General features: G+C 30.1%; 8 protein-coding genes and 1 long non-coding RNA gene across 13 annotated transcripts; 4 read left to right on the top strand and 5 right to left on the bottom strand.

The window, feature by feature from the left end:
- Positions 1-211: 211 nt before the first annotated feature.
- Positions 212-854, top strand: LOC111690310. The gene is made up of 2 exons (XM_023452777.2): positions 212-635; positions 708-854. The coding sequence occupies exons 1-2, from the start codon at positions 497-499 to the stop codon at positions 770-772; spliced, it is 204 nt and encodes a 67-aa protein (XP_023308545.2). The 5' UTR covers positions 212-496; the 3' UTR covers positions 773-854.
- On the bottom strand, positions 717-1,789 carry LOC111690309 (RRP15-like protein). The gene is made up of 2 exons (XM_023452776.2): positions 1,630-1,789; positions 717-1,577 (listed from the first exon to the last, which is right to left on the bottom strand). Exons 1-2 carry the CDS (start codon positions 1,667-1,669, stop codon positions 856-858), a joined length of 762 nt encoding a protein of 253 aa, XP_023308544.1. The 5' UTR covers positions 1,670-1,789; the 3' UTR covers positions 717-855.
- A 569-nt stretch (positions 1,790-2,358) lies between these two features.
- Positions 2,359-3,467, top strand: LOC111690222 (RNA transcription, translation and transport factor protein). Its single transcript, XM_023452668.2, has 3 exons — positions 2,359-2,568; positions 2,624-2,947; positions 3,004-3,467. The coding sequence occupies exons 1-3, from the start codon at positions 2,508-2,510 to the stop codon at positions 3,357-3,359; spliced, it is 741 nt and encodes a 246-aa protein (XP_023308436.2). The 5' UTR covers positions 2,359-2,507; the 3' UTR covers positions 3,360-3,467.
- On the bottom strand, positions 3,375-5,069 carry LOC111690221 (RAB6A-GEF complex partner protein 2). Its single transcript, XM_023452667.2, has 3 exons — positions 4,621-5,069; positions 4,293-4,564; positions 3,375-4,225 (listed from the first exon to the last, which is right to left on the bottom strand). The coding sequence occupies exons 1-3, from the start codon at positions 4,961-4,963 to the stop codon at positions 3,548-3,550; spliced, it is 1,293 nt and encodes a 430-aa protein (XP_023308435.2). The 5' UTR covers positions 4,964-5,069; the 3' UTR covers positions 3,375-3,547.
- Positions 5,070-5,519: 450 nt separating this feature from the next.
- LOC111690313 (kinectin) lies at positions 5,520-12,579 on the top strand. Of its 3 annotated transcripts, none has more exons than XM_023452781.2 (6): positions 5,520-5,672; positions 8,424-10,704; positions 10,967-11,056; positions 11,346-11,789; positions 11,851-11,967; positions 12,035-12,579. In XM_023452781.2, exons 2-6 carry the CDS (start codon positions 8,464-8,466, stop codon positions 12,041-12,043), a joined length of 2,901 nt encoding a protein of 966 aa, XP_023308549.2. In that variant the 5' UTR covers positions 5,520-5,672; positions 8,424-8,463; the 3' UTR covers positions 12,044-12,579. The 3 variants fall into 3 exon arrangements, with proteins under 3 accessions (XP_023308549.2, XP_023308550.2, XP_046805023.1); XM_046949067.1 differs by lacking the exon at positions 5,520-5,672 and adding an exon at positions 7,673-7,689; XM_023452782.2 differs by lacking the exon at positions 10,967-11,056.
- On the bottom strand, positions 12,323-15,197 carry LOC111690242 (dual specificity protein kinase TTK). Its single transcript, XM_023452694.2, has 7 exons — positions 14,631-15,197; positions 14,491-14,568; positions 13,559-14,432; positions 13,382-13,488; positions 12,939-13,314; positions 12,703-12,879; positions 12,323-12,626 (listed from the first exon to the last, which is right to left on the bottom strand). Exons 1-7 carry the CDS (start codon positions 14,744-14,746, stop codon positions 12,510-12,512), a joined length of 1,845 nt encoding a protein of 614 aa, XP_023308462.2. The 5' UTR covers positions 14,747-15,197; the 3' UTR covers positions 12,323-12,509.
- Positions 15,198-15,314: 117 nt separating this feature from the next.
- LOC111690232 (V-type proton ATPase 21 kDa proteolipid subunit) lies at positions 15,315-16,951 on the bottom strand. Its single transcript, XM_023452683.2, has 3 exons — positions 16,799-16,951; positions 15,956-16,678; positions 15,315-15,877 (listed from the first exon to the last, which is right to left on the bottom strand). The coding sequence occupies exon 2, from the start codon at positions 16,630-16,632 to the stop codon at positions 15,994-15,996; it is 639 nt and encodes a 212-aa protein (XP_023308451.2). The 5' UTR covers positions 16,633-16,678; positions 16,799-16,951; the 3' UTR covers positions 15,315-15,877; positions 15,956-15,993.
- A 1,665-nt stretch (positions 16,952-18,616) lies between these two features.
- LOC124419595 lies at positions 18,617-21,803 on the top strand. 3 transcript variants are annotated; one of them, XR_006940711.1, is made up of 6 exons: positions 18,617-18,662; positions 19,308-19,486; positions 19,713-19,923; positions 20,192-20,459; positions 20,538-21,034; positions 21,103-21,803. It is a non-coding gene; the product is annotated as an uncharacterized LOC124419595 (long non-coding RNA). The 3 variants fall into 3 exon arrangements; XR_006940712.1 differs by having other exon boundaries at positions 20,227-20,459; XR_006940710.1 differs by having other exon boundaries at positions 19,713-20,459.
- Positions 21,804-22,643: 840 nt separating this feature from the next.
- Positions 22,644-23,424, bottom strand: LOC111690206 (40S ribosomal protein S25). The gene is made up of 3 exons (XM_023452647.2): positions 23,350-23,424; positions 22,862-23,138; positions 22,644-22,794 (listed from the first exon to the last, which is right to left on the bottom strand). Exons 1-3 carry the CDS (start codon positions 23,350-23,352, stop codon positions 22,721-22,723), a joined length of 354 nt encoding a protein of 117 aa, XP_023308415.2. The 5' UTR covers positions 23,353-23,424; the 3' UTR covers positions 22,644-22,720.
- Between the last annotated feature and the right edge of the window lie 81 nt (positions 23,425-23,505).

The following is a 23,505-nucleotide window of genomic DNA, read 5'->3' on the forward strand; positions in this document are numbered from 1 at the left end:
CAAGTTTTTTAAGGAAACTTTCTGTATTTCTTAAGACTCTTTTTAATAAAACAAACTCTTTTATATACTAGTAATTTTAAAAATGAATTTAAACTGTTATACAAAGTTTTTTATTGCTAATCTAATACAAAATTTAGCACAGTTTTCAAATTAGTATGGCAACATTCAATGGAATAATCATAAGGTAGTAATTGTAAATATATTATTAAATTCATCATTAAATAAGACTAAATTTAACTAAGACTAAATTTAAGAATTTGCAGACAAAAAATAAATTTAGTAGTTGTAATATTGATTTCACAAATACCAATTTAATTAATATTTCTAAAATTGTTAAAGCAAAAACTGACAACCGAATTTAAATAAAAGAAATCAGCTGTTTGTATAACACCTTGTAAAAATGTGCCCTTGACAGTTTTATTAACAAAAAGTTAACTTTACCAAAAGTGTTATTATATTCGAAAAAATTAACTTATAACTACATGAATTTTTTAATATGAGTGATATTTCTAAAGATTGTTTAGAGTGCCGTTTAATTAGCGGATTTGGTTTAATTGGAGTTAGTGCTTACATATATTTTCAAGCTAGACACAGAAAAAGGTGGGAAAACTATACCATGAAAATTATTTCAGCCGGTAAGTTTCAAAAATAAACTAACGTTTTAAATGAAATATAAAAAACTAAATTGATTCATAAAAATATTACAGGTGTTGGTGTACTAGGAGGGGCACGTTTATTAAATCTGCCATTTTTAAAATCCAAAAAGGAGTAGCAAACTAAGAAAAATACATACATACATATTTTTATTTAAACAAAAATCTTAATATCTATTAAACTTATAATATTTGTTAATATCTAATCGTCGTCCTCATTACTTTGTGCCTCATCGCTGCCGTCTTCTTCATCCCAGTGTTTAATTTTCTTGTTGGTCATGAAATCATCACGCAAAACACTCCACTCCGATTTCTTTTTCTTACCATCCGTACCTTCATCTTCGCTGCTGTCACTTTCTTCCTTTAACTCATCTTTAACAAAATTATCCACAGGCTCAGATTTGGATCGTTTTCCACTCATTAAAACATCCAAAAATTTGCGCTTATTAATATTATTTAGTACAGCTTCCTTACGACTATCTAAAGGTCCAGCTTCCTCCAACTGATGTTGTAAATCCTTCTGTTGTATGCGAACGGCGTTAAATAATTGCACTACACCACGTGTGGCTACTTTACGCAAAGTTCTTTCACGCTCAATATCCTTCCATGATGGTTTAACTCTTAATTCAAGTTTTTGGTTTTTAGTCTGTTTTAAACTCGATTCCAGTTCCTCTTCAGTGGGTTTCTCCTCTTTAATTTCCCCATCCACTTCAAAACCATAATCATTTTCCACTTTTCCTTTGTCATCTGCCTTTATTTTTTTAGCACGAGATAGTACCAAAGTCTTTTTAGTTTTTGGTTTAGTGGTACTCAGTACTTTAGCAATGGAATCAGCCCAGCCAGCATTGCCGCCGACCCGTTGTTCATCTGAACTCTCATCTGCTGAGGAGCTTTGTTCCGACTCTGATTCCTGTTTTTTTAAGACTTTAATATGTTTTTAATTAAATTTCCAAGTCAAATTAAATAAGCTGATTACCTTTTGTTTTTTTACGTTTTTCCACAGATGATAAAGCCATATTCTTCTTAATTATTTACGTTTTATTTAAGAACTAATCGAAAGAAAATTGTGTTTATTTTTCTAACAAAAATTTCACGTGTATTAAATCTAGTGTTGCCAGAGTTCATTAAATTATTATTGTAATAGATGATCCGTTTAATCATAAAAATCGTGAACATGCTACAACTAAATTTATAAAAAAGGGAAATGAAAATTTATAAACTAAAGGTTTTTCTTCTTTAAAAATTATTGATTTCAAAATCCCACTTTTTAATTTCTCGATTTTGTTTTTAATTAAAACCGTTGAAAATTTATAAACTAAAGGTTTTTCTTCTTCTTTCATGTGTCATTCAACATAGAGTGATAGTTGAGGGAAAAAGACTGTCTTTACTTAACCCTCTGGGACCGACGTGGATTTTTTATAACTATTTTTTTGACACTATTTTTGCTAGACTATATTTTTGGAAAGCTTAAATTTTCTAAAATCTTTTTATGAAACCTAATTAAACTATTTCTGTTTATAGTTTAAGGGCCTAGGTTGTTATTTATCACAATATTTTTTTTGATTTCTACACGGCAATCCATGTTAAACAGTATTTATTGACAAGGTACACCTTGAAAAATTTAATATTTTTGATATACTTTTTTTATGCTAAATTTATTTTTTTTCTCCTATTTCATTTAAAAATAGGAAAAATTGAAAACAGCCGGCTTATAGTCGAATAAATGCCGCCGTTGGCATTTTTAGCGCAGCATCCAACGACGTTAATACTTGTTTACTCAGAGTTGTGCACTGCAGCCGGCTTGACAAAATATTTTTTGGAGAAATATTTTGCAAAAAAAAGAGAATTTTAGAAATGCTGAAGATAAAATTAGAAGCCTTGGAGCATCCAACTCCTGATAAACTGGACTATAACGGTAAATTATTAGAAGCCTGTAAATAGAAAAATATTATCATCATTATTTCCTGCAGACCGTAAAGTATTTGCAAGTACTATTTTATGGCTAGAGGACCAAAAAATTCGCACATACAAAATTGAAGATCGCGAAAATCTCCGTAGAGTAGACAATATGCAAGCCTGGGAGGAAGCTTATACACAGTACAAAAATGACTTGGGAATGCCACAGTTTGAGACTCCACTCGAGGACATTTCGTGGCTACTAAGCTATGCCATACGATTGGAATTCTTAGATGCTCCCGATTCTTACAAAGATTTGAGTTCTGTGCATATGGCCAATGTCAATAAATCTATTACTCCGTGCATAAAAAATGAAAATTTCTTCGATAATATGGATTGTAAGTGTATGAAAAAGTACATAAGAATTTTTTAAATTATAAGTTATTTTCTACAGTTAACCATAAGGATTTCATTGCTGGAGTAAGAGCTTTGGCAGCTAAATTAAAAGTAGCTCACCATCCTAATCATTTGGTACAGCTGGAAGCTATAGCTCGCATTGTTCGCGAACGTCTATCACCTGCTGCCAAAAATCGTGAACCAATTGTTGGTACACCATTTCCATTTGAAAAAGGCAACGATGTTGTTTATAAAGATGACCCTTCTTTGGATTATCCAGTACGTATTTTGCGTTTACTACAAATACAAAGTCTTCGCGAGCTACAGACGCATATAAATGAAACTATAGTGGCCGTACAAAACTTAACTGCAAATCCTAAAACAGATACCAAACTCGGTAAAGTAGGACGTTAAATATAACTCAGAATCTTTAAAAATGTATATACATACAAACATATTTATTTAAATGATAAAATAATTATTCATCAAATAAAACTGCAAAAAAGTTGAACTTAACAATTATAGCTTTCTGCCCATTAACTTATGATTTTTGTTATGTTTACCAAGACTACCTTTTTAAACGGAATTGTATCTCACTGAGTCTATTTTATTAAAAGTGTATGAGCCTGGGATGGTGCATAAATCTGCAAGGGATTTGCCGAATATATAGTTATCGGTAAATTCCATACCATGGTCTCAACTGGTAATTCATTAGGTGCTTGCAGTTCACCCACTTCCGGATTTGTCTTTCCAAAATCCATCATGGTACTGGTAACAAATTCAAAATGTAAACGCCATCTTACATCGACGGATTCTGTGCGAAAAGAGGGTGTTATATGCAGAGGTATAGGCACCACCACTTGCGTTTGTAAAACCGCATAGCACACCTCATGATTAACAGCATGAGTTGTTACTTTACCCACAGGTTCAATATTATTTCCATCCTTATCTTTGGATACTGTGCTTGATGATGTAGTCGATTTATGCATAAAATCTGACCCAATGCCACTTGCTACACTGGCCATATCAAGAGAGTTGACTGATGATGAGTCGTTTATATCATTGGTGATATTTTTATTGCCAGTCGAATTAATCAGTATCTCTTGTGATTGTAATTTTACCGAAAACTGAACGCACCGAACCTTGCAATTAGCAAAATCTAAACTACCCACTATATCCTCACCCAACTTATATGATGGCTTAAATAGACAGAAACGCCCCACAAATCCACGTTTATTTGAAATGCGATAAAACTTTGGTGCACGTCGAGCGGTTACATTCTATAAATAAAAAGGATGTAATTAGGCGATTTAATATTCTTTATTGCATATTATTTTTCCGAATTACCTTCAAATGATGCCATGATACCTCCAACTCAGTAATGTGTTTCTTTTCCAAAAATGGATTTGTTGGTGCCAACTCATCATTTGTCTCTTCAGTAATAGGCATTTCATCTGGACGTACAATTAGTGGAATGGGCAAAACTCTAATTGGTACAGTAAGAGTCTGTACCTTCGATTTCACTCTTTGAGTGGCTATAGTTAATTTATAAAAATATTTTATATCATGTCCTCTGTAAGTAGGAGGACCATCACGCGGAACCAGTTCGTTGAAAAAATCTATGAAAGAAAAACATTTAAATTATATTATTGGGAGCACTGATTTTAACACTTACAGATCTTTGATTCATTTGGTTTTAATTTTAAATCACAAAACAGAATTTTTGGCTTTGTAGCAATTATAACATCGCCGGGAACCTGTGTTACAGCATCCAATGCCGTTTTCCCTATCATTTCGGTCAATTCTAAAGTTTTGTCCGAAGTACCTACGTTGGCATTGGTCTTACGATAACAATGAAGTTGTACTGAAGCCCAAGCCAAACATTCAATACTATTGGTACTGCCAGTATTCCCATTATTGAATACTTTATTAATAAACTCGATTAAACATTCCACTCGTTCCCCAGTAGCATAAATTGCAGCATCAGCTCTTACCAATTTTGCTTTAATCTCTATCATTTTATTTAATGAGCAACATTTATTTACAAAACTGTTTTGAAAAAATAAAAATATATCAGAGCAGAAAGAAATATAATTGCCGCCGCCGAGAAATTTGTTTATTTAACGCCGTTGTTCTCAACGATTTAAAATTTGAGAGAAAAAGAATTTTTGAGATGTCGATTTTTCGACTTTTTGCGATTTATGTTTATGACTGGATGAATTAAAATAAAATAATATGTTAACTTAACTGATTAATATTCGAATAATTATAAATTCTTTTGCTTACCACGAATAAAAGAAGAACTGATAATTTAAACTACATTTTTTTTATTAATTGTAAAAAAGTTTTTACAATTTTAGTAAAAATATTTGTTAAAAACATTAATCAAGCAAATCTTATATATACATACATTTTTGAAACGAAATAAAATTGTTTTTATTTCAAAAATTACAATAATTGTTAGTATTATGTGTTAAAAAAAACACATCTTTAGTTTAATTTGTACGATAAAAAAACAACTATGAAACGATTGAGCAGTTGTTTTTTTGGTATTGAATACCGGAATAAATAGACAGTATTCAGTAACCGTATATTCAGTAGTCAATATTTGTTCTGCAGTCAGTGAAAATTTTTTGTCCGTGTTTAATTTGTGTATTTTTTACTTATTAGAAATTTCCTGTAATTTTTCTTTTCTTTTAAAAAAGTAATTTATTGAAAGCAGGAATTGTAAGTAATGGAGTCTTTTCTAAAATAACATATTAAGAAGTTTAAATAAAAATCTTAAAACAACGGTGCAAAAAGAAAGTGCAAATTTTTTCAATATTTATTTTACAAGTAGTTTGCCGACGTTTTTCTTTTGGTTGCAACGAACAATGGCGGTGAAGGCTGCGCTGCTAAATTTGTCTGTCGCTGTCGCAATCTAAGCCGCTAACAAAAATGAATGCAAAAAAATAGAAAAAAACCATTGTGTGAATGAGGATTTATTAAATTGAAAATAATTTTTTATATATACGGCAAAAGAAAAATTTTTAGTGACGTTTTATAGCTTTATGACTTTTCATTTTGTTGGGAAGACCAGCAACTACTACTTTGCGTACGTCGCCCTTTTCCCGATGTGTATATATGTATGTACATATATACATTTGCACATAAGTATTATATACATGTTGTACATACATTTGTGTGCGTATGGTTGGATGTTGCCTTATTAACCCTTTAAATCTTAAGACAAGTAATTCTTTACGACAAGTTTCAAATAAAATTACATATACTCAAATAGTTGCTGTTTTGTCAGAATTAAAAAGAAAAGTTCAAGGATGTTGATTTTAAGTCAAATTATAGATGCAAGCATTTGTTTTTTTTTCCTTGTTATTTTACTTAAGCATTTCTCTGCCGAAAATTAAACTCATTATACTTATTTGTTGAAGAATAAACATTGTATTGTAGGTAGGTATGTATTATGTACACTAGCATACACTAGTTGTTTGTTCGGCGACTATACTATGGGACGACTTATCAACGTGGCAGACTCTTGCAAAAAGTATTTTCTTGTGTAAGTGCTACATAGTACATACACCATAAAAATATGATAAGTAAGTTTGTTGATGTCAGTCATTTTTTCTTATAGGAATACGAAATAAATAGAAAATAAAGGGAACAAAGGTACATACTACAAATAAAGCGTATTAAATAAATATTTATGTATGTACATATAAATATACATATCGCTCATTTACTTCAAAAGGGTCATAACTTTCATAATTTTTTCTAAAATCTTTCAAGTAGATAGTTTTAATTTTTATGATAAAATTTGTATTATTTAAAAAAAAAATAACTTCATTACAAAATACAAAATATATATGCTACGTCGTAGGTACATTCATACATGTGTAGATAGTATATTAAATATTTATCAATGACAAAATTAGTCATCAAAATTATTGAGAAAAAGCAAATAAATACCTATGACACAATTGCAAAAATACTATAACAAATGTATACATAATTAAGAAAAATTTAAGTAAACGTTAAATAAAGTTATCTTCAATTTTTTTAATCATAACATTTATTTTATATTAAAAGTATATAGGTACCTACTATACATGTACATGTTAACTAAATTTTAAGATGCCTAAAAAATAAAAAAACCTGTATTCTTTAAACAAAGTAACTGCAGATGACGAATGTATCTAAAAACAAGTTTTGAATGTTATTTGCATCAACTTTCTTTGTTTGGTTTTTAGCAAACTACAAAAATTAAGAAAAATAGAATTCCAAATATCCATTGTTTCTTCTTTTTTAGCACTAATACTATTTAAATAAATATTTCTCTTCAAACATAATTGACAAATTATTTTATACACAATTTTGTTAGTAGTCATGTAGCAGGAGTTTGTATATACAAAAAATAGTTAGTTAATTGTAATTATTAATGCCGGCCGGCGTTTATCGCGCTCTCTTGAATATAAAATGTATTATATGCTGGTGGTGGTGTTGTTTAAAAATTCATTTATTTTTTTGTTGATAGCAATAAGTTTATCATAAACAAATCATTATAGTATTAATTGTTTAGCAGTTGGATCATTGACAACAAAAATACTCGTAGCACTGTTTGACCAACTAAATTAGAATCTTTAAAACAAGAATAAGAGAGAGCGAGAGTACAAAATAGAATCTTAACACGTCATCACAATTGTTGTGTATCATATTATAATACTTCAAATACTATAAAGTAACAGAAAGTGTAAGTTTGTACAACACTTTTAATATGTAATTCGATAAAAATACTAGAAAACAATATGAAGTTAAAATATAAGATAAATCAATCGTATTGTTTAAATTTTTGGTAACAAGATAACTATATAATATACATATGTAGGTATAAAACAACTGAACACCTATAAAACTATGAGAGAATGTTACAAATTAATAAATGTTTCATCAAGTTGTTGGTGGTTTATTTTAGAATAATGTGCGTAATAATATATCTGTAATATTTATTATAATTATTGACTCCTAAAGTTTTATTAAGCTAAACCTTTTATACTCCATCGCAATAACACGAATATAAAATATAGAGTTATGAGGTTTAACACGTATTTTTTTTAATTCGATAAGAAATTTAATTTTTGTGAATTTCTTGATAAGAAGTGCATTTTAAGTGAATTTATTACTTCTGTTAAAATGTAATTTATTATTCTGTTTAATACAATCAAAAAATTTTTTATAGGTGCATATATAAAATTTAATATTTAATTCAAGGACCGGAAATGTGACCGGATTGGGTTGTAACAAAATTTTGTATCAAAACGGTTTTAAAAGTAAAATTTTAATTTATTTTTAAATCTGTTGATGTTACTTATCTATTTGCTACGTTGTGCAAGAAAATAATATGATATTGCTTTATCACTTTTCAATTTCAATAAATTTCCTTTGTAAACCGTAGTACTAACCCAACTTATGTTTTATTTATTTCAGATCACATTTGTTGAATTCTTATTAAAAAAATTATGCAATAATGGATTTACACATTTTAATAGTAATTGCTTGTGTATTTTTGGCTTCTCTCGGCTCACTTCTGTTTATCAATAAGTTCTTACGTCGTAAAACTTTTGAAGAAATTGTGGCTGAAAAGAAGGCTATGACTGAAAAAATCTATGGCAAAGATAAGGCTTCATTTAAAAAACCTAAAAAGCAATCATTGAAGAAAGAACTGAAGCGTGAGAAGAAGCAACGACAACGCGAACAAGTCACAACAACTGAGCAGGAGGATTCGGATGTGCATTCTGAACAAGCCTCGGTTGATGATGAGCCACATGGTTTGTCAAAAACTCATGTTGAGTTCGAACCTGATCCAGAAGTTGTTACCTATAACAATCAAACGATTTCGAGACGCTCTAGCAATGCTGAAAAGGAGAACATTAATAAACAGAATAAGGGCAAAAAGGATAAGAAAATCGGAGCAAAGTCCGGTATTTTAATTCATAAAAATGACCAGAATATTGTAAAGGAGACTGCTGCTGCTGCTGAAATAACTATTGCTCAACCATCTAATCACTTTGATGTGAAAGTTCCCAAGGATGCCGTTGAGTTGAAGAAGGTTGAAAAGAGGGAAGAGAAGTCCCAGCAACAAAATAAAAAAGATAAAAATGGCAAAAAGTCTGATAATCGCCAAGCAACGAACGTTGAAAACAATGTACAATCTCCAACTGAAGTGGTTGCAGCTCCTGTAGTTATTAAAGAAATGAAACAGTTGGATGAGAAGGTGCGTCAAAGTTCTCCAAAGAACACACAAAAGAACAAGCAGCAAAATAAAAAACAAAAGGATTTAAAGGATGCTGTAGTTGGTCTTGAAAAACTATCGGAGTCGGACACTGTAGGTGTTTCACTTTTAATGAATTTATTCCGTCGTGCTGAATTGAATCGCTCTGAAATTCAAATTCTGATCGATTACTTGTTGAATCGCCAACAAGACATGCCATCTACGCATTCCGAGTGGTCAGATGATATTTGCCAAAAGCTAAAGCGTCAGTTAGAAGAAAAGGAAAAGGCCTTGGCCGAAGAACAAGAAGCTTCCATAGGTATTCAGGCTAAGCTACGTGAGTTACGCAGTGAAATTAATACTGAGAGGGCAAACATGAGTATCACCATTAAGTCGTTTGTAGAAAAAATTCAGACTAAAGATCAAGACATCGCCCTGTTGGAGCAGAAAATCAAAACTCTCAATGACAATTTGTCTCTAGAACGCCAACAATTCCAAGCTAAACTCATGCATGAGAAGCAGTCAGGATCGCAGGAACTCTTGACCAAGATACAAATGATGCAAAACGATAATGCCCTCAAAGAGAAATGCATTGCTGATCTTACATGTATGGTAAATGCTTCTAGACAAGCTGTCGAAGAATCCCAACAGAAGAACGAAATCATTCAAAATCAAGCTCAACAGATCCGTACTTTGGAACAACAACGTGACGAATTAGAACAAGTCTCAAATAATCGTATTTTCGAGTTAGAGAAGGCCAAACAGTTAGAAAACGAACTTAACGATGCTCAGGTTGAAATTCGTAATTTGCAAAATGCTCTCGAATCGATAAGATCAGATTTCAATCAAAAAAATATTGAATTTGAAACCATGAAAAATGAGTTGACTATGGTGCGTAATAAGGGTTTGATGGAAAAACAACAAGAAATCTCTGCTTTACAAGCAAAGAACGCCGAATTAACACAACAACTATTAAACATTGCAAACCAAACACAGGAGCAAAGTAAGGAGCACTCAGGCTTACAGACAACTATTGAGACACTAAAAAAACAATTGGCCGAAAAGGAGCAACAATTTCTAGAATCACAAACTACTAATTCTCAAATTCAACAACAATTATCATCGGTCGAGACTGCTTCTAAAAAACAGGCTGCTGAACACGCTGAACTTCAAAAGATAGTCGAAACTCTCAAAAATGACGTTTCATCGAAAACTCAACAATTGCAAAACACAGAAAAACAAGCCGAGACACAACAAGAACTTCAGAAATTGGTTAATTCTCTAAAAGCTGACGTACAGAAAAAAGAGCAACAATTGCAGGAGAGTGTAAAACAAATGCAAAAACATGAAGACTTACAAAAACTCATTGACTCTCTAAAGGCTGATGTTTCCAACAAGAATCAAAAACTCCAAGACGTTGAGAAAGAAACAGAGAAGTTAAACAATCGCGAAAAGGAATTAATACAACAATTGCAAGAACAAAAAGAGAAAAATAATGTAAGTACAACCTGACTTTATGTAACCATCACACATTAACAAGCTTAAAAACGAGACAAATAACTACGATTCGACCAAACTAAACTACCACAAATGGTCTTGTCTTTTGTTCACATTATTCCAAAATAAGTATTAAACCAAACTCTTCCAGTTTTCATTGCTACACATTTAACTACAACTAAATGAACTCTACTACTTCTCTACTATTTATTAACTTTTTCTGTTTGCTTTAAAACTAATATCTTGTTGTGTTTTAATTTAGGATTTGCGCACTAAAAACTGGAAGTTGGTTGAGGCTTTGCAAAATGCAGAAGCTAAAGTTAGCAAACAAAGCCCTAATGCAATTTTAGTTGTAAGTGCATGATAATCAATTTACTTATAGTATTAAAGACAAACTACATACAAATTTCAACAGTTTATTCTAAACAGAACTAAAAAGTAAGCGAAATAATTAAGAACGTAGTATTGACTACTTAACAATTGGACAGACGAATTTAAAAAAATTGTTGTCCTTTTTTCTTAAATGGTTAATTATTTCGCTTTTTATACATATGTATGCATGTATACACTTTATATATAATAGATAAAAATGCCTTGTGGATTATGTGTAAAACATAGTGTAATTTTATTTACTCTTTTAGCAACAGGAAAAGCTGTTGGCTGCTTCTAGCAAACCTGTATTAGGTAGTGGTCTTGTTGAAACAGGCAAGGATCAGAAACATATGCGGGATTTATTGCAACGTTTGTGTCCAGAGGCAGTTAAAGCTTGTGCTGGCACAGCTCTATCAGTATCGTTTAACCAGTGGGTAGAACAGGTTTTAACCACACACGTTAAACAACAACAGCAACAGCAGCAAATAAGTAGTAGTCACAAATCTACACAGTCCAACAGCTTACAAAGCCCTTCCGCTCCACAAAACTCTCATAATAATGCCAACTCGGCTAATGGCAGTCGGAGTAACAGTTCCAGCGTCAGTACTAGCCCAGGCGGAGAGAACACTGTGTCTAATAACAGTGAATTACTCAAAGAAAATTCTATCCTGCGTATTCGTATCGACGAGCTCACCAAACTCGCCAGAAAAACTGTATGTTTTACCACTTACTACTTACAGACAGATTTGTTTATTTTCATACATCATTTTTCAGGAAAATACACTGTCCGACCTGATGAAACAAGCTGAAGAACAAGATGAGCATTGGCGTAATATTATGCATTCAAAAGATGAACAAATAAGAGCGTTACAACACTCAAATGGTCAGGGCGTAAGTATAAATACAGCACAGTCTCAATCAAATTTGTATTAATCATTTTCCTTCTTTGTATTTTTAGGATATTTAATGTCTGTCCCAATCTTATAATGCGGAACACATCGTATAAAAATTAAGCGCTAAAGTAGTATGCAATAAAGATACATTAATAATGCAATTATGATTATATTATAAAAATTAAACATAACCATAAAATTACAAAAAAAAAAAAAAATGCGTTTGTTTCCTCTAATGTATTATTATTTATTTTCAGTAGGATTTTTTTAGTGTTAGATATAACTAATTGGCAGTTGGTTTATTTTTATATCATTATCGTAATACATTAGCCAAAATAGAAATGTTTTTGGAATTTTTGAGCCATACCTCTATATTACAATTATTTTTATTAAACGAAACGGAAATATTCTTATTGATCTATCTTAAAATACAAATTTTAAAAATATATTTTCATCATATGTATGCAAAATGTTTATTCTATAACGTAATTAAATGTTAAATGCACTAAATGATTATGTTATAAACTTATTAAATCGTAATTATTTTGTTGGTAATGACAGATTCTGTATCGGTATTATCATATTAAAGGGATATTTTAATAACTCGGCACATGATGGGCGCTGTTTTGGGTTGTGTTGCAAGCAATTTTTCGCCATCTATAAATGAGAATAGAAAAAATTATTTATTTATTGAATTGTTGCACATAAAATATAGAATGTAATTGATAATGACATGAACCAGCATGGCAGGATAATATGGCGGAAGAGGGCCATATTCAATTGTTTGTGTTGGGCTACAAATAGCAGATATTTTGGTGTAAAGATTTTTTATATGTCCAAAGGGCGTCTTTTGATATAGCAGCAAATATAATATACAACCCAGTGACCAGACGTCGGACTTTGTAGAGATCTATAAAAATCAATATTACAAACATATATTTTATAATATATGTATATCAATATGTATACCTTTATTTTCGGTTGATTACTGCGCATAGGACTGCTGCCCGTGGATGTGTCCGTCAGAGCTTCTGGACTTATATAATTAAACGTGCCTGCCTGTGAAAATTTTATTATGCTAGTTGAATCAATGGCTATATTGCTGGCGATACCAAAATCGATTAGTTTTAAACGTCCGTTGACCATTAAAAAGTTGGCCGGTTTTAGATCCGAATGTATCACACCATTTTGATGAATATAATTAACTGCTTGTAGCATTTGATATAAGAAGTTTGTAAGAACATATAAAGGCAAATTGGTGGTATAACTTTGTAAAATTTTATGTAAATCAGAGTCTCCCTTTTCCATCACTAGAAAAAGTTTTGATTCTTTTTGCAATAATTGACTGCAACAAAAAGATAAAAGTATTCAATAATTAGTTTTTAGCCAAAAATATATGAATGGATACGTACTACTCGTAGAGCGAAACTACGCATACATTTCCTTGAAGTTTAGCCAGCAATTTTGTTTCGTTCAAATATCCTTCTACAACAGCAGGATCACCTTGCAGATCAACCACCTTTTTATGCAATATTAATGATTTTAATTTTATAAACAAAATATTTCAATATATTTAGTGTATAAGTTACCTTTAAGGCGCATTCTTTAGATGTATCTTTTCTTTTAGCCAGATATACAGAACTGGAACCTCCACAGCCTAATTTTTGTATAATAATATAACTTGCATTGTTAATAGTTACCACAGTGGTTTTGTCTTTCGTTGTAATTGCAGAGTTTCTAGACGTATCATTGCTTTTCTCATTTTGTTCTTTGCTAGCTTCAAGGAAGGCACCTTCTAATGATTTCTTAGATCGAGCTCCATCTTTAGTTTGTTTTTCATTTGTACACTGGGGGGTTTTTTCTGCCGTCGATGGTGTTCCACCTTCATTGATAGTATCACATAGGGAAAGCGATATACTGTCGTTTTGCATTATTGGAGCCCGTGATATGGCCATTGGAGTTTGAAATAACACTTTTTGTGTACGAAACTCATTGACAATAGCCGATTTCGTTTTTTGTGATTGAGTTGAACACAAATCACGAGGTCGTCTCTGAACTGAAAACGATCTGATCTGCGGAGTAGCAAATTGATTATCTATTGCGGTGGTGTTATTCTTAGTTTGCGATGGTGGAATATTTTTATCCATTGCTGCGTCTTTTTGGTTAACATTGTTATTATCATAGAAATCTTGTAATTGTTTAACGGGCTGTATATTATCTTTTGAGGGACTCTTTAAGCCCATGTCATTAAAACGGGACAACAACGAAATATCATTGCTAGTATTATTGGAATTGCTTTTGATGGCAGATGATTCCTTAGAACTAGCATCTTCTCTATCACTTTTCCCAGGGCTTACCAGAAAAGAATCATTAAGTATAGCACAATTAAGATTGTCCTTCTTTGCAACATCTTCCTCCTCAGAATCTGATTCTAGTGTGGGAAGCTCGGCTCTTCTTTTGGGTCTGAAAAAAATCGAAAGTTATCAATTTTATAAAGCAGAAATATTTGCATATAACTTACAACATTCGTAAACTATTAAACGAATTTGTTGACCCAGAATTGTTTTTTTCAGCATTTTCTTTATTAGATTCATTCTGCCTAAAAAGAAATTGTATATTAAAAGTTTTTCATATTTGTACCTCAATTATTTTGAGTTTTACTTTTTCTGTGCATCTTCATTGGTAATTTTCTTTTTACAAGGTGTGTTGAACTCATCTTCAGAATCTAGTTCTAATTTAGGTAAGTCTTTAACACGTCGCGGAAAATGAAAAGACATTTATTTTCGTTTTAATTCAAAATTTTATTGCAAAGAAACTAAATTTTTCACAAAATGTTCTTTTTATTAAGATTTAAAAACAAAATCAAATTCCTCTCTACATTATAATGTGAAGTTGGATGCAGTTGCCATTACAAGTACAGGGTTGTATTTTAAGGTGACATTTTAATCATCAGTTTTAACGAATGGTCATTTGTTTGATACAAAATTATTTACGAAATTAAAATAATAATTTTTGTTGATTTTGATATATTAAATCCCTGAATTTGAATGACTATAGCAATTTTTTTAGTTTTATTAGCTGGGGTTTTTACATAACCGAAGAACGATCGAGGCAAAAAAAGGATTATGATTTAGACCACAACAACTTTATGCATGTAAACACCGAAAAATGCATAAACTATAAAAACGTATTTGGTGTAATTTCTGACACATTCGTTATTAATAAAAACTATTGCCGTCATTTAGGCGTAAACAAAAAATTAAAAAAATCAGGAGATAGATATATAATACGTTCCTATATATAAAATCTTCCACTAGCCCAGAAAAAATATAAAAAATAAAACAATTTTTTCCCTGAAAGAAAAGAACATATTTTATTTATATATCGATTACTTTTTATACAATTGCATACAATGAATATAATAAATCATTTTAATTTTTATAATATATATATATATATAGTAATATAAACTTTTAAAAATAATACACAAAGGTTAACAATGTAATCAAAAAGGAAGATTAACTAAAAACAAAAACAAATTATAATAAGATAGTTTTATGTAAAGTGCTGGCATTCAAATCTTATAGAAAACTGAGGCTACATATTGATGCTGATTTGTTTGCAATCCCAGTTTTACAAAAGATTTAACAAATAGGAGTTATAAAAAGAACGATTTAATTAGCCAATAATAATATTATATGATTATTTTCATTTCATTTGTAGCAAAGAGAGTTTTACTACGGATCTTATTTCTGTGTCCCCACATACACACACACTCTGTATTTGAAGATATATCACTGCGTTATTAAGTATATTTATCATTTACTTTATTTGGTATTTCCAATGTAATTCTTATTAGATGGAATGGTGAAAGAACTTGTGATCTTGTCTATTATTGCAAAATCGTGCTGAAAACAAACAAATATATTTTTATTAAAAAATATGAATTCACGTGAATGTTCACATGATTTGTTGTTTAAACTTACATTTTCGCTTACGGCTAATAATTATAAGATGGGAGCATTTACTCCTTGTCACCCATTTTGACTTTAGAGGTCATATAGATGCCCACAATCAAGCCGAAAAGACCAATGGCTGAACCGAAAATCTCAACAATAAGAATTTTCACGAACAAGGCAGAATTGGCAGCATCAGCTAAAGCAGCACCAGAGCCTACAATACCTACAGCAATACCGCAGAACAAGTTGACTAAACCAACAGCCAAACCAGCACCGAACATAACATAACCAGCGGTCCAATTATTATTCATTACGGTTTGACTAGAAAGTGCCGTCTCCATTTTGAAAGACTCCAACAAACCGGAGAGAACGATAGCAGTGATAAGGCCATAAATAGCAACGGCTTCGCAGAAAATTACAGAAATTAAATTCTTAGTCTTGATACGGGGAGCCTTAACACCACCACCTACAATACTGGTGCCAGTAGTGTGAATACCGAGGGCAGCACCTACGACAGACAAGGCCACTGCCAAACCGATACCCAGGCATGCCCACATGTAAGGCGAAGAAGCCGAGAGGAACCAACCAACGCTCACACGTTCACCCTTTCCTGTGAAGACATGATAGAAGATGAGTACAATGCTTACGGCAACAAAGAGCCAACCGAACGTTTTTCCCACAACGGTACGTAATTGTGTGGCCATTGTTTCTGCTCAGTTCGTGTGTGTGTAAAAGTTTTTCGAAGAAAATCTGCAAAATCAAGAAAAACCACAATCAAAATTCACATTAAAACAAAAATCAACACAATGTAATAGTTACAAATATTTTTTTGAAAAATATTTATTAATTACGTTTGTAAAAATAACTCACAAAAACTTTTCAGATTATTTTCAGTGACAGGTGACTGTTTTACGAAAAACTTTCTGCCCAAATCACATGATCAAGTGCTGCACTCTAGCGTATGAAAATAATAATATTACTTTTTTCTCTACATAATGAATTTTAGAGTTGTAATGAAAAGCAGTAAAACACTTCAAACGTAGGGTTACTAAGTGTCAAAAAAGAAAACATTGAATTCACTATAGAATTTTTTGTGAGTTTCGTATTTTTGACTTCTTTTTCAATCGGATTTTGAAAATTTTAAAAATATCAATTTCGGGTTCAATTTTTTCCACAATTTTATAAATACAACTCGAAATAACTTGATATTAAAAAGTGTTGAAGAGTCAAGGTCTATAAAATTCTAAAAGTCGACTTTTTGAATAGCATTACGCAGATCAGCGAAAAAATCTTTTTAAATATTTTTTTACTATTTCCGGTATTGTTTGATGAGTTGATTTCGGAAATCGGGGCCAGTTGTATGTATGTTCCCAGAAGTTCGACAAGAGTCAAGGGCAGTGATTTCCATTTATGTCTAACTTATTGGTTGCCTATATTTCATCTATCGTCACGGATGTTTAGATGAGGGGGAAGACAATCGTCACTTTAATGAGTGCGAGTGAGTGGACACTTGAAAACAAACTTAAACCTTTTGCTGTCTTTTCATAATATATGTATGTGGTGACAATTGACTTCCTCGTAGAACCAGCACTTGTTAAATGGTAGGTAAAATAAGTAGTTCGGAATTGTCTGAACTGCTGGGATTTGTATAAATATTTTCAGACTACACTACTGATTATTAATACATGTCAAAAATGTGTGTATCATAGTACAATTCTGCAGTCTAAACATAATTTGTAATTTGATTTTATAGTCACCTCGATGTCATTTCTTAAATTTGTTCAAACAATTAGAAAAGTTTTTATTTTCAAATGTATTCAGTATGTATTTTATAAATATAATAAAAACAGAATTATTAAAAAAGAGGTTTTTGTTAAGAGCTGTTTGAGTTTTTGTTTAGTTTGAGCACAAACCAAGAAAATTCAAACAAATATTTTTTCCAATTTGCTTTGAAATTTGAATATCTGGCAATTCAATTTTTTTAATTCACAAAACACTTTTCAATTCAAAAACCACAGGGTGTTTACATATATTTTAAATTTATTTAATTTTTTGGTGGCTTTAGGTGTACCAAGTTTCAGCCAAATTTGTCTACGGGAACTGGTCAAAAATTTAGTTACAATATTTGTACCATCTAACAGAGCTATTAAAATAAAAGATTTTTGTTGGAGAATGAGAATGAACTTCCTTTATAATATACTTGCTTTGTTTACTTTGAATTTAATCAATTTAGTTTGTAAATTTTAATTAGAAAATTTATTGATAGAAAAATAAATTTTCCATTCCTTGTTTTTCCGTAAATCAAACAAACAACAAACAACAAGTGAAAATATATATATATATATATATATATATATATATATATATATTATATATATATATATATATATATATTATATATATATATATATATATATATATTATATATATATATATATATATAATATAATATATATATATATATATATATATATATATATTATATATATATATATATATATATATATATATATATATATATATATTATATATATATATATATATTATATATATATATATATATATATATATATAATATTAAAATATATACGAAAAATGCATAAACAATTAAAAAAAAGCTCTAAGGTTTCAAAAGAACTTAAAAACTAATAATAATGTGGCAAAAATGAAAAACAGCATATCTCAAGATATTAAAAAATCATTTTTAAAATCTCCGTACTCAACACTATATTTTGTAAATTTTTCATAAATATCAGATTAAAACTTTTGAAAGTATAAAAATTTTAAAATTTTTTTTACTATAGCTTTGCATTGGATTTTAAAACTTTATAAAGTTTTTCTGGCAGAATTTAAATTTACAATCCAAATTAGATAATGAATTTTATATACAAAAATATTTAAAATGTGTTAAAAATAGCATATAATTTATTACATTTTTGTATTTAATATTTAATTACACACATAATAGTTACAAATTTTTTATTTTGTTATCATATATAATTAAACCATAATTTCAATATTTATTCACAGTACCATAACTAAAGTTTTTTAAAATAATTTATAATTATAAGCACTGATTATAATGACGAACATTTTTTTTCAAATACGAACCTATGCTAGCCAATGAAACGCTAATGTAAAAATTACATGTTTTACATAAAAATGAATTAGTTCATTATAAATTGAACTCATGCATTTACTACTGGGCTTAGATGAAAGACATTGTATATGTGAAGGTATATGTACTTCATGAGGCAGACAGTTACAATGCCGAGCAATCTTCACCACAAAAGACCTTTCAGAACTATGTCTGAAAATTATAGAAATATAAATTTACGGATTGTAAACAAATAAATTGCCATATTTCACAAATCATTAGAATAAGCCTAAGAAATAGATTAACAAATATCGTAAAGATAGAAAATAATATTGTTCAGCGCTTGAACAGTTTTTATTCTAATAACAGAAAGTTAAGAACTATTTGGGTACCTGTGTCTATAGTTTCTCTATGGCCTGTGTCGAATAATATTTTCAATCTAAACATTTCCAATATAGAAGGTATGTCCTTATATAAATCGGAACCTTAAGGAAAATCAAAATACAATTAATCAAATTAAAAATATAGAAATTTGTGAATTTTTTTTGAAAAATCTAACAGGAATACAATCAGCATCAATTGAACCAGACTCCAAATTTCAAAATTATTAACTTTATTATTAGAATCATAACCTGATCATAACATACTACCAAAAATTCATTCAAAGTTATTTGTCTCGATTTCCAGCTCAACCCAATTTTGTAGAACCATCTATAAGACAGTCGTACCTGGTCCACCAAAAAGACGCGCAGAACTAGCGACATTTATATTGTGAAAATTCATCCAATAGTCACAATTAATTCAAATATGCTTCTTCACGGTAGAAACATAAGTAACAGGAGCAGTATAACAAGAGAAGAAATAGAGTCACAATTAATGTCAACACAAATAGAGTTATGTAAAGAATAATAATTGATATTAAAAAACATAAACTATTCGATACATTGCCAACGGAGTCTCTTTTCAAAATATTTAAATACTCTTGTAACAGACGAATTTAATTACGATCTGTTTAATATTTCTAGTCTGTTTTAGTCCTAGATCAACTTACTTACGGACTAGAAATATTAAACAGATCGTAATTAAATTCGTTTGTTACAAGTGTATTTAAATATTATGAAAAGAGGCTCCGTTGGCAATTATCTAAAAACTAAGATCACTTCCAGGAAGGAATACAATTACATATATATTTTCACACTAGCAAAATATAACCCAGTAAAGATTCTAGCAACAAGGCCCTTAAAAACTGAATAAATTTTAGCCGATCGAAAAGATATATCAATGATCTAGAAGGACGATGATTCCTACAAAAAACATATACATATATCATTAAATTTAATGGAGTTAGATGGCCTGATACTCCTGATATTCAAACGACCTATCCTATAAAAACATTATTGCGGGGAACGAATGTACTAAATTCAAAATATTTAGGTATGTAGTCATAAACAATTTTATAACGAATTTATTAAGAAATTTTTTTATTTATTTATTCATTATTACAATACAAAGCCTATAAGGCCAAAATATAAACATGTATTGCTTAGCAATAAAAATCCTGAGTATCTGACAATAGGTAAATAACAATGTATGTATCTAATAGCTACAATCATACACACATTAACTTAATTGGTTCCCCCGCCATAAACAATAAAAAGAAAATTCATAAAGTTAAATAAAATATCAGTTAACAAGTCCCAATAAGAAGTAATACTCATACAATAATAAAAAAGTAATAAACAAATACATCAGATCACAAATGACTTAGCTATAAGCAACATATTATGATATTAATATCACCAGAACCGCTCAAGTGAAACTAGCAAAGTAACTCAAAAGTTTGAGACGGAAAACATTCTTAGAGTGAGAAAAGATTCTTAATTCGTAAGGCAAGCCATTCCAATAACGCGCAATTCTGACTGTAAATGATCTCTCAAAGCTTACTTTGAAAATTCTTGGAATAAAAAGCTGAGGATATCTAGAAGACCTCAGAAATATAAATTTATTACGTAAGTCAGACGAAAAGCCATTTCTAATAATATTATAAAATAGAGTAAAATTTCTTTATTTCACAAAGTCACTAAACGAACAACGAAGAAACTGACAAACATAAGCCGATATATGATCTCGACGTCTAACATTATACACAAACCTTACAATCATATTAACTATACGTCTTAACTTAGCAAGTGTAGTCACAGATGACCCTGAACAACCTCAAGGCAATAAATAACCTGAGGCATCATAAGAGCATGAGCCAGTTTTAATTTAATGTTCAAAGGAAAATATACATTAGTTAAAAAAATTTACGAAGGATACCACAGATTTTACCAGACATCCAGAGTAACACCCAAACACTTATGCCGAACAACATTCTCAATTAAAACATTACCAATATAAAAGTTCATATCAGTTAAAACGTCGTCAGTACAAAATAGAATATCCTTAGTTTTTGTAGGATTAATGGCAAGTGAATTATTGGAAATCCACTCTACAACACGATTAAGGCAACAATAATTATTATTAACAAACGATTCAGAAGTAGATTCACGAATACCATTGAACAAAAGAAAAACATCATCAGCATACAAAAATGTTTCACAGGACACTGAATTGGTACACAAATACAGATCATTTACATATAGAATAAATAACAAAGGTCCTCAAATAGAGCCCAGCGGAACACCTGAATGCAGATGACATAGACTAGAATGCACACCATCAACAGAAATAAGATCATGAATAAAATTAATTTGATCACAGAACTATAAAATTTAATTTAAATCGTTTACTTTGCAATTTCGTAAAAAATGCATAGGACATTTTAATAACCGGTTGTATAAATGAACATAGAAATACATATTTTATATTAATTATTATCATTGTTTATAAGAGGTAACGATTTCCAGAGAAAATACTATATAAAAGTGTTCTAACACATAGTACATTAAGATTTTAGTTCAACAAATCTTTCTTTTAAATCAGTGAGGCAAGTAATGATTATTGCTTAATCAGAAAAAATCATACATAAGGATACATGGTTTGGTCATAAGAACTATATACACTGATTTTAAAAATTGATTTTATTTTTTTTTGTTTCTTACAAACTAATGATTATTTCTTGAGTTATTTTTCGTTCAAAAAAGTTATTATTTAGCATTTTTTGTGAGAAATTCTCGAAACATACATAGGTATAAATTTTAAAATAACATTTTCTGAACGGGAAATAAAAGTCAACAAATAACTAATAGGGACAATTAGAAAAACATCACATTGACAAAACGTTCATATAAAAGAAAAATCCTATCGAGAATTAAAGTCAAAGAAAAGAAGCTTCCAAAATATTCCCCATAAAAATTATAAAAAAATAAGGTGAATTCATTCTTTTTTAATCCGAGTTTAGAAATGATTGTAATCCTTAAGAATCTACAACTAATATTTGTTAATTTATACATTTATCATTGCAATAAAATTGCAATCGCGATAAATACACAACTTAATCTCATATCAACAAACGAAGCCAGCGAATATTCCAAAAAATAATATTTAAATTCTTTGAGCAGCACAATACTTTGTTTCTATACTTATTTCAATATAGTTAAATAAAAACACAGCAGGTTGTTTACCCTTAAATCACTTTAATACAAAAAAGTCTTGTAATTAACATGTCCATGTTAAAGGTAAAAAAAGGAAATTTACGCATCATCACCCTTAGTGGCACGTGTGTAGATTACTTGTGAGGCATGTTGAACGACTTGTTTAATCAAACCTGAAAACAACAAAAAAATTCAAATTAATAAATAAAATAATAAAGATAAACTTTAAGTCTTTCTTACCCTTTTCGCGCAATTCAATCAAAGCACGCTTGGCCAAAGAGCCACGGATCTTCAAACGTTCGGAAACAACTGAAGGAGTGATCAGTTTGTACTGAGGGACTTCTTTGTACAATTTTTCGTAGGTGGCTTTGTCGAAAAGCACTTGGTTGTTCAACTTGTCCCTAACTTTTCCTTTGGACCACTTCTTCTTCTTGGCTTTGCCGCCACCACTACCTTCCTTCTTCTTTTGTGTTTTTTGGGGCTGTTTAGCCGAGGATTTTGAGTCCTTCTTGGGCGGCTAAAAAAATAAATAAAACATTGTTACTGGAATGTTTCTAGGTTATGTTTTTCACATTTTTGTTTATTTTTCACTAAAGTCAACAGCTATTTATGGTTCACTATACTTTTTGCTATTTTGCATTGTTATCGTGGTATTTTCACTTGTTTATTAATTCTTTTTGTTAATTTTTTACTGATTTTTACGAAAAACATTGGGCCACACAACTTACCATCTTGAAAACCTCAATGCAAAAAGATGGAGGACGGAAATTGTCAGTGCTACCAAACGATAAATGTTAAAAATTGACATATTTTTAGGAAGTGTTTGTAACAAAATAATGAAGTGGAGACACGAACCAACTGAGTTGTATTTTTGTAACACACAA

The sequence above is a fragment of the Lucilia cuprina genome, chromosome 4, assembly GCF_022045245.1.
Source record: "Lucilia cuprina isolate Lc7/37 chromosome 4, ASM2204524v1, whole genome shotgun sequence".
Classification (NCBI taxonomy): Eukaryota; Metazoa; Arthropoda; class Insecta; order Diptera; family Calliphoridae; genus Lucilia; species Lucilia cuprina.